This window comes from Giraffa tippelskirchi, chromosome 3 (genome assembly GCF_054371585.1).
Source record: "Giraffa tippelskirchi isolate mGirTip1 chromosome 3, T2T-mGirTip1v1.2.pri, whole genome shotgun sequence".
Taxonomy (NCBI): domain Eukaryota; kingdom Metazoa; phylum Chordata; class Mammalia; order Artiodactyla; family Giraffidae; genus Giraffa; species Giraffa tippelskirchi.
Genome location: NC_137277.1, coordinates 98,390,158 through 98,403,947, shown reverse-complemented (window position 1 = coordinate 98,403,947; position 13,790 = coordinate 98,390,158). Strand labels below are relative to the sequence as shown.

At 35.1% G+C, this 13,790-nt stretch overlaps 1 protein-coding gene across 4 annotated transcripts in view; it reads right to left on the bottom strand.

Moving 5' to 3' along the window:
• The window catches only part of LOC145542919 (CD302 antigen), a 121,308-nt gene that overhangs the window by 57,515 nt on the left and 50,003 nt on the right, over positions 1-13,790 (bottom strand). For 3 of the 4 annotated variants that reach the window (XM_081582787.1, XM_081582788.1, XM_081582789.1), the window contains exons 17-24: positions 12,325-12,360; positions 11,762-11,937; positions 10,841-10,908; positions 10,471-10,550; positions 9,428-9,567; positions 7,607-7,712; positions 7,205-7,365; positions 1,035-1,164 (exon numbers count right to left, since the gene is read on the bottom strand). In XM_081582787.1, coding sequence (XP_081438913.1) covers positions 1,035-1,164; positions 7,205-7,365; positions 7,607-7,712; positions 9,428-9,567; positions 10,471-10,550; positions 10,841-10,908; positions 11,762-11,937; positions 12,325-12,360 — 897 coding nt within the window. Of the gene's footprint in view, positions 1-1,034; positions 1,165-7,204; positions 7,366-7,606; positions 7,713-9,427; positions 9,568-10,470; positions 10,577-10,840; positions 10,909-11,761; positions 11,938-12,324; positions 12,361-13,790 lie in introns of all 4 variants that reach the window. The other variant, XM_081582790.1, reaches the window with a different exon arrangement.

Below are 13,790 nucleotides of genomic sequence, written 5' to 3'. Positions count from 1 at the left end.
CTTGGCAAGTCACGAGACAGCTTTTGAAATTTCTCTCTGTAATAATGTACTTTAGGTATTACCTACCTATTTGTTTTAGACTTTGGGTAGGAGAACTAGGTATGTTTTGCTAAAAAAATTCTGTTTTAGTTGATCGGATTTGGGAAAGGGAAAAGCTGTAAATAAAACTAGAGTGCAGTAAGATTACCATTTCAGACTGGTGTCAGATTCTTTCTTTCTTTGAACTGCTTCAACAAGAGGTGTTAAGTGTCCCTTTACAAGTTTTCATCTGGGAGAACCCATGAAAAAATGTATGAAACCACTCCTTAGAGGATATATTTGAATTATTGATTTGCAATACTTCTCTGAATTAAGGCAGTAACTAAAAAGTGTAAGAAAAATGAGTAAAGATTAATTTAGCAAAAAGTTCTTCAGAAGCACATGGATTAGCTACTTGTGATTCTCATTACATGACAAATGATTTCTTTTTTTAAATCATTTATTAAAAACTTACTGTGACCAATGAAAACAATTTAATAAAAAATATTTTGAAAATATAGATGATGTCTACTTTTAAGTACATATTTTATTTTTATGTGGATTATAGGATAAGGCTTAGACCGTGATCCATTTATAATTGTTCATATCCTTTTATTTCTTTGAGTGCTAAATTTAACCATGAATGTTTACACCGAGTTCAGTTACAAACATTTTTTTCTCCTCTTTTTCTCATGATAGAAAGTAAAATCTGAAAAATTCCAGAGGAGAAAGGAGAACAAAATGCAACCATAATTTACTGTCATTAGACAACTCCTATTAACAAATTCCATTAAATACTTAATCTTGATATGTAATTATGGCAATAATCTTGAAAGAAAATCACATTCTATTCAATACTTGAGCTAATTTGACTCACATGGATGTAGCCATGCTAAAATGTTAAGGAAGCTGTATGATTACAAATATTAATTAATTTATAAGATTTTTTTTGTGAAAACATACTGTACATCTCTAACAACATGAAGTACCATAGTCATATAAATAATGATCTATACCTGAGTATTTCTGACATAGAGACAGAATATGGTGTTCACTACAGGAAGTAAAATTCCACATCCCAGTAAAAGGTGACTTTTGGAGGTTGAGCATTACAGCACAGTGGTAAGATGCCTCTTCATCAAAAATCTAAACAAAAAGGCAAATATGTATAAGCAATCATGAAACTAACAGTCTGAGGATCCCAGCAAGATAATTTTATATTCCAAATTGGATTTTTCTTCCTATAGAAAAATCCATTAGGGAGATGACCATGAAATCACTAAGAAAATCTTGATAAATTTTCAAAACATGGGAAAAGGGCAATTAACTTTAGAAATCACAAACCAAAATAGTAGTAATATTGATAAATGCACCTTTAAAACAGATAAAGAAAACCTGTTAGAAGACAAAAGCAATTATAGTAATATTTAACACTTTGCTCTCATTCTTAACATTGCAAGTAAGCAAAAAAGTGATGACAATTAATTTAACTTATTAAATACTTATAAACTTTTTATCGGAGAAGGCAATGGCAACCCACTCCAGTACTCTTGCCTGGAAAATCCCATGGATGGAGGAGCCTGGTGGGTTGCAGTCCATGGGATCGCTACGAGTCTGGCACGGCTGAGTGACTTCACTTTCACTTTTCACTTTCCTGCATCGGAGAAGGAAATGGCAACCCACTCCAGTGTTCTTGCCTGGAGAATCCCAGGGAGCAGAGCCTGGGGGGCTGCCATCTATGGGGTTGCACAGAGTCGGACATGACTGAAGTGACCTAGCAGCAGCAGCAAACTTTTTATAATGACAAATGGTGTCCCATACAAGAGAGAACTCACCTTAAAGCTTTGATCCTATACTTGTCACTATGAAACATCCATAAATAAAAGCATTTATTTAGATTTCATTTGTTGACCGCAAATCAGTAACATTAGACATGAAAATTTATTCAAAGTATATTATCCCTACACTCTTCTAAATGTTTGAAACATATTACTCTTAGAAAAATAAGAAAAGTAAGCTTACCCCAGGAGCTATATTTTTTTTTTTTAAATACTACATGCATGCATACATGCTAAGTTGTTTCAGTCATGTCTGACTCTTTGCAACCCCATGGGTTGTAGCCCACCAGGTTCCTCTGTCCATGGGAACCCATGTCTCTTAAACGTCTCCTGTATTGGTAGGTGGGTTCTTTACTACTAGCAACAGCTGAAAGTGAAAGTTTCTCAGTCATGTCCAACTCTTTGCGACCCCATGGACTATACAGTCCGTGGAATTCTCCAGACCAGAATACTGGAGTAGGTAGCCTTTCCCTTCTCCAGGGCATCTTTATAAATGAAAAAACGAGGCTTAAGAGAAGTGAACTTCCTAAGGCATACTAAATGGCTGAATGGAATTCAAATCCAGACAATCTGACTCTAGAATTTAGCCCTCAACTACTGTACCAAATCCCTTTATGATTAAAGAATGATCTTGGAACAGGATTCTAGTATCACATGGTTTTGTTCCTTCAAACTTTCAGAGAAACATAACTTCCCAGGCTGAGTCATAATCTCAAAACACAAAGGCAGAAAACTACCCAGTTCATCTTATGAAGCTGACACAATCAGAAAGAAAAATCTAACAATATGGCATTAAAAAAATTAACTCTACGAACAGAGATGAAAATATTCCCAAATAAAATTCTAACAAATCTAATTCAGTAGAATAGTATAATAATAATCCACTTTCAGTAATTAGGTTTTATTACTGAAATTAGGTTTTATTTAGGATTCAGTTCAGTTCAGTTCAGTCGCTCAGTCGTGTCCAACTCTTTGCGACCCCATGAATCGCAGCATGCCAGGCCTCCCTGTCCATCACCAACTGCTGGAGGCTACTCAAACCCATGTCCATCAAGTCGGTGATGCCATCCAGCCATCTCATCCTCTGTCATCCCCTTCTCCTCCTGCCCCAACCCTTCCCAGCATTAGGGTCTTTTCCAATGAGTCAACTCTTCGCATGAGGTGGCCAAAGTATTGGAGTTTCAGCTTCAACATCAGTCCTTCCAATGAACACCCAGGACTGATCTCCTTTAGGATGGACTGGTTGGATCTTCTTGCAGTCCAAGGGACTCTCAAGAGTCTTCTCCAACACCACAATTCAAAAGCATCGATTCTTTGGCGCTCAGCTTTCTTTACCATCTAACTCTCACATCCATACATGACTACTGGAAAAACCATAGCCTTGACTAAACGGACCTTTGTTGGCAGAGTAATGTCTCTGCTTTTCAATATAATTAGGTTTTATTTAGGAGATAAAAATGGTTTTAACACAACATCTATCAATGGGCCACATATCCATGGGCCTAATGGGAAAAACTATATGACACAATTTTAATAAATGTTGAAAATAAATTTTAGAAAATCTACTACTTATTCTTTTTTTTTTACTACTTATTCTTGAATAAAAATTTAAAATAAACTAGTTATAGAATGATATATCTTGAACAAAAAATACACATCAGATGTAAAAATCAAAGACTATAGGACAAAGATAGTCCTATTAGAGTCCAGATCAAGTGTAAGATATTATTTAATACTCCTGGTATTTACCATGGTTCTGGAAGTCTTACCATATGTAGTGAAGTGTGAACTGTTATTTGCAAATTATGATTATCTAATTAGAAAACCCAAGAAAATCTAGTGAAAAACTCTTGAGAAGTAGTAAGAGTTTTTAGTAATATGGATACCTATGAAATAAATGTACAAAAATCCCCAAACAATAGGTTTTCTATACATCAATAAGAAAATTTTAAAAAGCTGGCATTCTCAACAGCAATAAGAAAGATAATTTCTATGAAAACATCACTGAGGAATTTAAAAGGAAGACTTGAATTAGTGGAGAGACATGTTACACCATATTCTTGAGGAAAGATTAATAAAGAGATGTCAATTCTTCCTAAAATGTTGTCAAATTCTCACCAGATGTTTTCTATTTAATTGTTAAGAGTGGAAATTAAGTAAATAATTCTAGTTTGCCTTGAAGAATAGACAGAACAGCTAAATTTTTTTAAAAGCATATAACAAAGGATAACTAATCCTATTATATTTTTTGAAATATGGTAACATGGTAGTATTTAGATCAGTGTAAGAGCTATACAGGAGTATGTCTCATACATAGATGCACACGTACACACACACACTTCACATAAAGAAGGCATTCAATATTGATTTTAACAAATAGAAGTATATGCAATAAATGATGCTAGACAATTGGCCAGGATTAGGGAAAATGATTAAGTACCCATTGACAACATATACCATATACCATGGATGTATCATGTTGTCAGAATAAAAAGGCAAGCTATAAAACAAAATGAAGAAAATAAAGGCATACACTTAACTAACTAACATTATAACCTAAAAAGAATGGAGGGAAAAAAAGAAATAAATAGAGTTAAACATGAAACAAAAAAATCAAAACTTAACTTCTGTAATATTTTTGGTATTTAGACTTAAAGAAAAATCCTATGAAAATATTTGCAATAAATGCAAGAAACACACGGTTTGCACAGTTAATGTTTACACAGTCATAAAAACAGTAAGAACTACAAGAAGACTTTGACAAATTTTCAAAGAATAAAAATTCACATTTGATGAAATTAAAATTATTACTGAATTTATATGCTTTTATTAGAAATCAGAGCAATAGAAATCTAACAAATGCTTTTACTAGAAATCAGAAAATATGATATCATTTAAACTAACAAAATAGCAAGAATTTTTAAAAGATAATGCTCCTTAGAGCACTTTAGTAGAGGCAATGTAGTAAAGAAGCTAAGAATGCTGCCTCTGCAGACTCAGATTTAAAAGCCGACTCTGCACAAATACCCTGAATGACTTCTGGCAATTTATGTGACTCTCTGTCTCTGCATTTCTAAGATCGGAGAGGAGTACCGACTGTTTCACATTTTTTGTGCAGATCAAATGAAATGACACATGTGATGCATTAGTAGAATGTCTGACACATTAGCTGCTCAATAAATGTTGGAAATTATTTTTTTTTTCAATAAATTTATTTATTTTAGTTGGGGGCTAATTACTTTACAATATTGTAGTGGTTTTTGCCATACATTGACATGAATCAGCCATGGGTTTACATGTGTTCCCCATCCTGAACCCCCCTCCCACCTCCCTCCCCATCCCATCCCTCTGGATCATCCCATTGCCCCAGCCCTGAGCATTTGTCTCATGCATCGAACCTGGAATGGTGTTCTGTTTCACATATGATAATATACATGTTTCAATGCTATTCTCTCAGAACTTCCCACCCGCACCTCCCTCAAAGTCCCTAAGACTGTTCTATGCATCTGTGTCTCTTATTCTGTCTCGCATATAGGGTTATCGTTACCATCTTTCAATTTCCATATATATGCATTAGTATACTGTATTGGTGTTTTTCTTTCTGGCTTACTCACAACATATTGCTGACAAAAAAATAAACTCATAAACCTTTCTGGAAAGCAATTTGGTAACCAGAGTTTTAGAACTACTTATATCTTTTGATCTGGCTACCTAAATCTATCCTAAGGAGGTAACCTGAAATATATAGCAAAGATTATACACAAAGATGTTAACTGCAGCTATTTAAGATTATGCAAAACTGAAAACAACTGAAACACCCAGCATTGTTTAGGTAAATGATGGCATATATATCAAGAAATACTGTGCAACCATCAAAATGATTATCAAGTATATCCTTTAATGGCATAAGAACTATTGATACTTCTACAATACTAAATGAGAAAAGTAGATACAATAGTATATAATCTTATCTATGTCAAGAAGACAGTGTATAGAAAAGTCCTAGAAGAAAAATGCTGGAATATTCATTGTGATTCCCTCAATCAGGATTCAAACATGGTTTGAGACTCATTTAGTAGGTCATGAAATCAGTTCAGTGGATCTCGATTCTTACTTCTGATAATGAAATAGAATAGGATAGAGTACAGAGAATAGATTGACTATACTAGACTAAAGCAGACTAGAATAGGAAGCAATATAAGCTCTAAGGGTAAGTATTATTACCTGAAATTTTTGTTTCAATTCAGTATTATACTTATATCTATGTGCTAAATGGTTCTTTAAATGTATTTCTTACTATGGGGCATGAGTGAAAAGTTTAAAAGCTACCAGCCTAAATATAAGCAGGATGAAGGTTGATATTTTTCTTTATGTTGTTTACTCTTTTATAACTTCCAAATTTTCTATAATAACTAAGCATTATTTTGATATTTACTTTGTAATAATTACATGTTTCAGTTCCCTTTGCCATCTATGTCAATCTTGAGCCAAGTTCCACTGCATCAGTTGTATCAGTTAATGTCATCAAGCATGTACTTTTGGAGAAGGAAATGGCAACCCACTCCAGTATTCTTGCCTGGAGAATCCCAGGGACAGAGGAGCCTGGTGCGCTGCCGTCTGTGGGGTTGCACAGAGTCGGACACAACTGATGCGACTTAGCAGCAGCAGCAGCAGCATGTACTTTTGGAATTCAACTTTAACCTCTTAATAATTTTTGCTTTCTGTGCAAAAGGTGGTTTGTATCCAGCAAATAAGGAAGACAGAAGCAATGGACAGCAATATCATGATACAGGATAACCATTGTTAAAATAATGCCTTCTTCCCTTCTACAGCTTCTTTACATTTAGATCTTAGGGGAAAATGATCACCAATCACCAATTTTGTACTTTTTACCCTCAGAAGACTAAATCTGACAGCTCCAAATGGTGCTACTATGAAAAACTAGGGCACCTACACAAAGGCTGGGAAAGCTATGTTGTTGTTCTCCTTGTGACAGCTTTACTGATATAATTCATAGATGGTATAATTCACCCATTTAAAGTATACACTCTATAGTTTTCAGTATATTCACAGAGTTGTGCAACCATCAGCCTCAATCAATCTTAGAACATTTTCACCACCTTAGAAAGAAACCCCATATGCTTCAGCCATCACTGCCAATCCTTCTAGCCTCCTTAGTCTCTAGTAAACAGTAATTTATTTTCTATCTTTATAGATTTGCCTATTTGGATGTTTCATATAAATGGACTCATAAGATAGGCCATTGTTTTTAACCCAATAATTTGTGGAAGACTCAGGTATTTCATTGAGCTACACAATGTACTGATTAAAAGAACAAACAAACTTACATTTGATGGTATTCGCAGCCTCCGACCAACCAGTAATGGGTGAAAGTTACTGTATGTCAGCTCTCTATTATCCATCCACTTGTTTATCTTTTCATAAGCAGTCCAGCGCAAACCAATCCATAAAGAAGCTTCCATATCCGGAAGCAGGGATGTAATAAAATCTGTCAGAAAGTTACATATTTTTTTTTTAAAAGCATTTGACTTATTGAAATTAAAGGTATACTAAATATGTCAATGAATGCTTTGAGCTTATCTAACTATCAAGTTAATCTTTGATTATCACCTAACTCTATAAAAAGTAATTTAGTAAGATTCTTTTTATATGTTAATTCCCCACATCTTGCCAACAGGAACTTGGCCCCCAGATCAGAATAAAACATGTTTACAGAACAATTCTGCTACCTTGTTCTCTCTGGCTCAACACTGAAGGAAGGGTTCCACCATAGGTATGACAAATATCACTGGCTTCAGAAAATGTGACAGATTTGGGTTTGATCCTTAGAAAACACTACAAATAAAGAATACACACGAAGTATAAAATTTCAGACAAATGAAAGTTCCTATAGGAAGTAAATGCCTTATCTTTTAGAGTGCTGCTAATTTTCTGTCTGTAAGGTATAGAAATTTACAAAGTAGTGTCATAAGAATGCAAACCTATACTCTCAATTTAAACAACTGAAGAGCAGTCTTTGAACTATTTTTTTTTTGGACTATTTTTTTTTTTTTAATTTCCCATTTACTGAGTACTACCTTGCACTAAACACTTTGCACAGCATTATCTCATTTAATTCTCACAACAAATGGGGAAACGGAAGCACAGGGACATTAAAAAACTTTACCCATAAGTGAAATAGCCATAGCATGGTCAGCATTTAAACTCTGCCCCATTTGATTTCAAATATATATTCTTCACCATTACCTTATATTAAAAAAAAACACATTTTAAAAGAAATCATCCCCCTGTCTCTTGGCAGGATATTTTAATTCAAAGGGGTGAAAAGGATTAAGAGATACAAACTATAGACTAAAATAAATAAGTCACAGGGATGTTATCTATAGCAACGGGATTATAATCAATTTTATAATAACTTTGTATGGTGTATAATTATAGAAATATCTGATCACTATATTGAACACCTGAAATTAATATACTACTTTCAGTCAACTATACTTCAATAAAACAAACAAAAACTCTACAAATTTATATCAACTATGTAAATTAATATAGTCCTAGCACCTTGGGGGGACAATATTATTTTAATTTTTAAAAGTCAAAATATACCCCTAATATTTTAAATTTTACTACAGATGCTTTCGGTTGCCAGACCCATCTCTTCCTTTTACTGTTTGATATTATTGTCATGTTACTGTGTAGTAGTATGGCCCAAATTATGTTCCTTGAAACATTCTACAAAATTTTTTTTTCAGCCTCCTTACAGACAAGAGTGGCCAGAGAGATATAAAATCATTGGAGGACTTCTAGAAAAGACCAACAAACACCCTGAATTTGAGCTTTGAAGCCTTAAGTTAAGGATGGTAGAGCAGAAAGAGAAAGGGAAGTCTGGTTTTGAAGACCACAGAGCTTTCATACCAACCCCAGCCTGCTTATCTTCAAATTTCTTTTATCTGAGAGAATAAATGTTTTAGCATACTGTAGTAATTTCTCTTTTTAGCAGTCAGTTGCATTTCCTAAGATACATACACCAATATGACTTGTGCATCTCAAGGAGGCAAATATAGAACGTGGCACTTCCCAATCTATTTAATCATAAACCCTACTCTGGAGGCAAGATCAATGATTAATATTTTGTCAGCATATGTGTCTACTCCCCAAAAGTAATTTGGGAAATGTTGATCTAATTTGATTGATAAATGCTGCTTGGATGTTTTCCTTAAGGAGGAAAATTTATCAGCCAGAAATACAGTCAGTTTCCTACATGCCAAAGAGATAGTCCTGAATAGTTAATGTACTATTCATTGAAAGATCAACTTCAGCAACTTAAGTGTTAGCAGCAATGGAACAGGAACACTGTATTCTGAAAGACCGGCAGGCATGACTAACTTGAGAGTAACTCCGTTTCTGAAAATGTAGAGAATCAGGTGTGATACTGAAATATGCAGAGTCTATCTTAGTGAAGTTACTTGGGATGTCATTAGGCCATGGGCCATATAATCATCATGAAGGCAATCATCATCTGCAGAATGTAGCAATTCCCTTTTTACCTTGTTCTGAAAAGTAATCCAATCCCCAGAGCACTGCACTTTAGCTGCAGAATCTGGACTATATTTCTCTAATGAAGATACATTGTATTTTTCACAGACAAAGGGCAACTTGGTACTACAGTCTGCAGGTTTTCGTAAATCTGAGAAGTGAAAAGCAAGATTACTGTGGTGAGAATTTTCCATTCAGCACATTTTTAAAAACAATCCAGTAGTAAAGAAAGTCTCTTTAAATCAATATTTCCCAAATGGTTAAAATATATTCCTTTTCTTTCCTAGCTATTTTTGTCTCCTATTATTATTACTCATTTCAATAGGTTGTAGCATACCAATATTGCCTATAAAAATGCACAAACTTGGTACATTTCCTAGTGGCAGGAAACAGAGAGATGAAGAAGGCTCTTGGGGAGGGGGATAGAGACCTAAACTATACTTTAGAACTGCTGCCCACTTATCTTTGTGAATTTGTCTATACCCTCATCAGTTAGGAAAGGGTAAGTTTATTTCTAAGTAACTGCTTTAGCGACTGAAAGTCGCTCAGTCACATCTGACTCTTTGCAATGCCATGGACTATACAGTCCGTGGAATTCTCCAGGCTAGAAAAGTGAAGTGGGTAGCCTGTCCCTTCACCCGGGGATCTTCCCAACCCTGGGATCGAACCTGGGTCTCCCTCATTGCAGGTGGATTCTTTTACCAGCTGAGCCACAAGGGAAGCCCACACATACTGGAGTGGGTATCCTATCCCTTCTCCAGCATTTCCTCCCGATCCAGGAATTGAACTGGAGTCTCCTGTATTGCAGGCAGATTCTTTACCAACTGAGCTATGAGGGAAGCTCAACTGCTTTAGGATAAAGGAAGTCAAAACATTCTCAGTGAAAAGCACCTTTACTTGCATTTGGAACTTGAGCTATTGTCAGTAGCAATAAATCAGAACAAGATGAAGCTACTACATGTATAATCAAAAAGAAAACAAGATTAAGCTAGTAATTGAACCTGAAGTTCACATATTACATAATCAACATTAAAGGATTTGGAATTAACCTTACCATTAAACCAAGTCTTGGCAGACAGGTAAAAGCATTCCTCTCCAAATAGTATAGGAAAGTGATGCCATGGGTCTCGTGAGCTGAAAGAAGAGGAGAGATGTGACAGCTTGCAATGTAGTTACATGTTCCATCTTGGGCTTTATTGTAAGCAATTTTAATTCTAAATTTAATGTCAGGCCATTATCTTACACTGCTTTTTTCTTGATGCTCATTTGCAAAAGGATTTGGTTTCTCAGTCTAGGTAGTTGAAGGATTAATGTTCAAAACTAATTAAAAATAACTGCTCCATTTAGTATTAAATAAAAGGGGATTTGGGACAGATTCTTTTACATGATAACTTTACAAAGGCAGCATCAAAGATGTCACATACTATATTAAACGATGTGATGTCAGCTGTACAGTAGTTCTCACCCACCATTTCTGCTCATCACTAGATATCTGAAAAAAACAATACAAAAACAAAATAAAACAACCAAATGAACACCCACCCTTACATGTGCTAACTTTTCTAGGAGAGTTTTGATTTAAATACCCTGGCCTATCAAAATCATAAACCACTAAAATTTCTGAATATTCATTACTTTGTTTACTAAATTACATAAACTGGGTCCGTTCACTGAAGAAAGTAATTTAGAAACTTTTTTTATATTCACGTACCCTATTTTGTATACAGAAAATATGGTCACTGTAATTGCGGGCATACATTAATGGCACATATAATATTCTATTGCTACCAATTATAAATTTTAAAATATACAAATTACTTTTCCTCCAAAAAACTATTTTGCAGAGTTAGTTATGCTTAGAAAGAGAATGTCAAGTTAACTACAAAGTTATAATAACTTTTGATGCTCATCTTATCAGTTGACATTTATAATTAATCTTCAATATTTTTAAACATTATACAGTTCTATTTAAAATTTTTCTAACATGCAGTTATGAACTTATAGGTTGTTAGGCAAATTTCACTTGAGAGGAACATTCAACTTTTATACATTTAAAAAAACTTTTAACTGAATAAATACAGTTTCCCAGGTGGCTCAGTGATAAAGAATCTGCCTGCCAGTGCAGCAGCCACAGGTTCTGTGCCCAGGTTCAATTCCTGGGCACAGAAGATCCCCTGGAGGAGGAAACGGCAACCCACTCCAGTCTTCTCGTCTGAAAAATCCCATGGATGGAGGAGCCTGGTGGGCTACAGTCCATGGGGTTGCAGAGTCAGACACAACTGAGTACACGTGCATGACAGAATAAATATAAAAATTAAAAAATAAAATACATTCTTCTAAATTACATTTGCTATCTTGTTTTTGATGGCTCTTAGTCCGGTAAAAGATGTTAAACTAGCCAGAGAACTGTGATTACTATCACAATACAGAACAGCTTCTTCATAGCTTAAGCGGGGATCAGCAACAAACCAATATTCACTCCCTTCTATTACAACTGGAGGTCCGTGAATTCCAGCACGCTCTAAAGAAGAAGAATAGCAGAATCAGGACTGCGTAAACCCAACTGCACCCTCTCAGCATGCATGAATACTCAAAACTATTTATAAATAGTAATCCATTTAGATTACTGGCTCTCTTTGCCCAGGGCAGTTCTGCCTGGAAGGATTCAAGGATTTCTGAGCCAGTGAGTGGCTCTGCTACCCTCCTGCACTCATGGAAAAGGCTAAATACAGCCTCAGAGTCTCATCCCACACCAGCCGATCACCTTCCCTCCCTGCACATACTTCATCGCATTTGAAGACATAATAGAGAAGAAGCTGGCACTTGGACCTGGGCTTAAACAGTTAACTAAATACATCACTGAAAAGGTAAAAGCAACTTTGGATAAATTTCAGTTTTCTTCACTCACCTGGATTGTACCAGTCTGGTATTTTTAGAGTATGACCTGTATAAGAAAGCAAGTGGCTCAAGTTTAGTATTCAATTATAGACCACAATATACTTGCAATTTTGCTAAGATTTGTTGATTTCTGGCCAAACCATCTCCTTTCATGTTATGATCACTTCAGTTTGAATTTTGCGGGGCCTATGCTAAAGCTGTTTTTGTGGCAACCAAAAAGGCAGATTTGTTAAATATTAATACTATATAACTAGCAGTTCTCTACCTTATATTGTGGAAGTCATAAAAGAAGACTAGATGGATAAAATATAGTTAATAATTAGGAAGCACAAATAAGTAAATGAATACATTGTATATATTACATTAAATAGGAATATGCAAGATAATCATCACTGTAGGATGAGATTGCTCAGGAACCACATCTCCATCTAATGCAATTTGAATATATTTAGGTTGGTAGAGTTTATTGTTTCTCAAGATACCCTTTGGAAAAAATGTTCAGTGATCCAGTACTGAAACTTTTGAGGAGAGACAAAACTGGGAGGAAAATAATAAAATTCACCCAGCAAAGAAATATGGTACAAAGAATTACAGTCTTTGAAGCTGGGTGAGTCAGTGTCCAAATGCCCTCAGACTCTGCTGCTGTGCTACTTGGGATCAGTTGCTTAACTCCTTCAGCCTCAACTTTCTATTTTATAAAAACAAAACTCTCCTACCTAACTCACAAAGACAGTGTGAAGATCACGTAAGATCACGCTTATGTAAGCACCCCACACAGGGCCAGGCACAAAGCAGTTCCCCTCAGGATGCTAGTTGCTCTTCTCTCTCTTTACATTCTGGTCATAGGTCACACTGGTTTCAAGCCAAAGACATAATTTGATGAATTCTAGAAATTATAGGGTAAAATAGCTGTTCTTCATTTTGCTATGTATCAGGGCCAGTGCATGAGAAGACTCTACTCAGAGGAATGCCTATGTATCCAGCGTCTGTGGTTTTTTTCTCTGACTCAGCCCTCTATGTACTGGATGATTTTCATTAGGAATGCTGCAGATAAGTTAAAAATAGTTTCTTATTTGTAATCTTGTCTGTTCATTTGTATGCTGGGGGAAAGCTATGTTTAACCTTTACATTTCTTTACATTAGTGAGAAAAGCAAAATAAAAGGTGCCTTTTTACACAAGATTACACACGTTTGTGTGTACAAGGTATCAAGAAATACAATTCAACAAAGTTGTGTTTATAGGTCATTTTCCAAAAACTTTTTTGTGAACCTTATTTTTGATATAGTTTTCTTGACTAAAAAAATAATACTTAAAACTACATATATCAATGCTAAGCCGCTTCAGTCGTGTCCGACTCTGAGTGACCCCATAGGTGGCAGCCCACCAGGCTCCCCGTCCCTGGGATTATCCAGGCAAGAAATCAATAGTGATTATAATTTTTAAAAATTAGGCTGTTAAATTATTTCTTTTAAGAG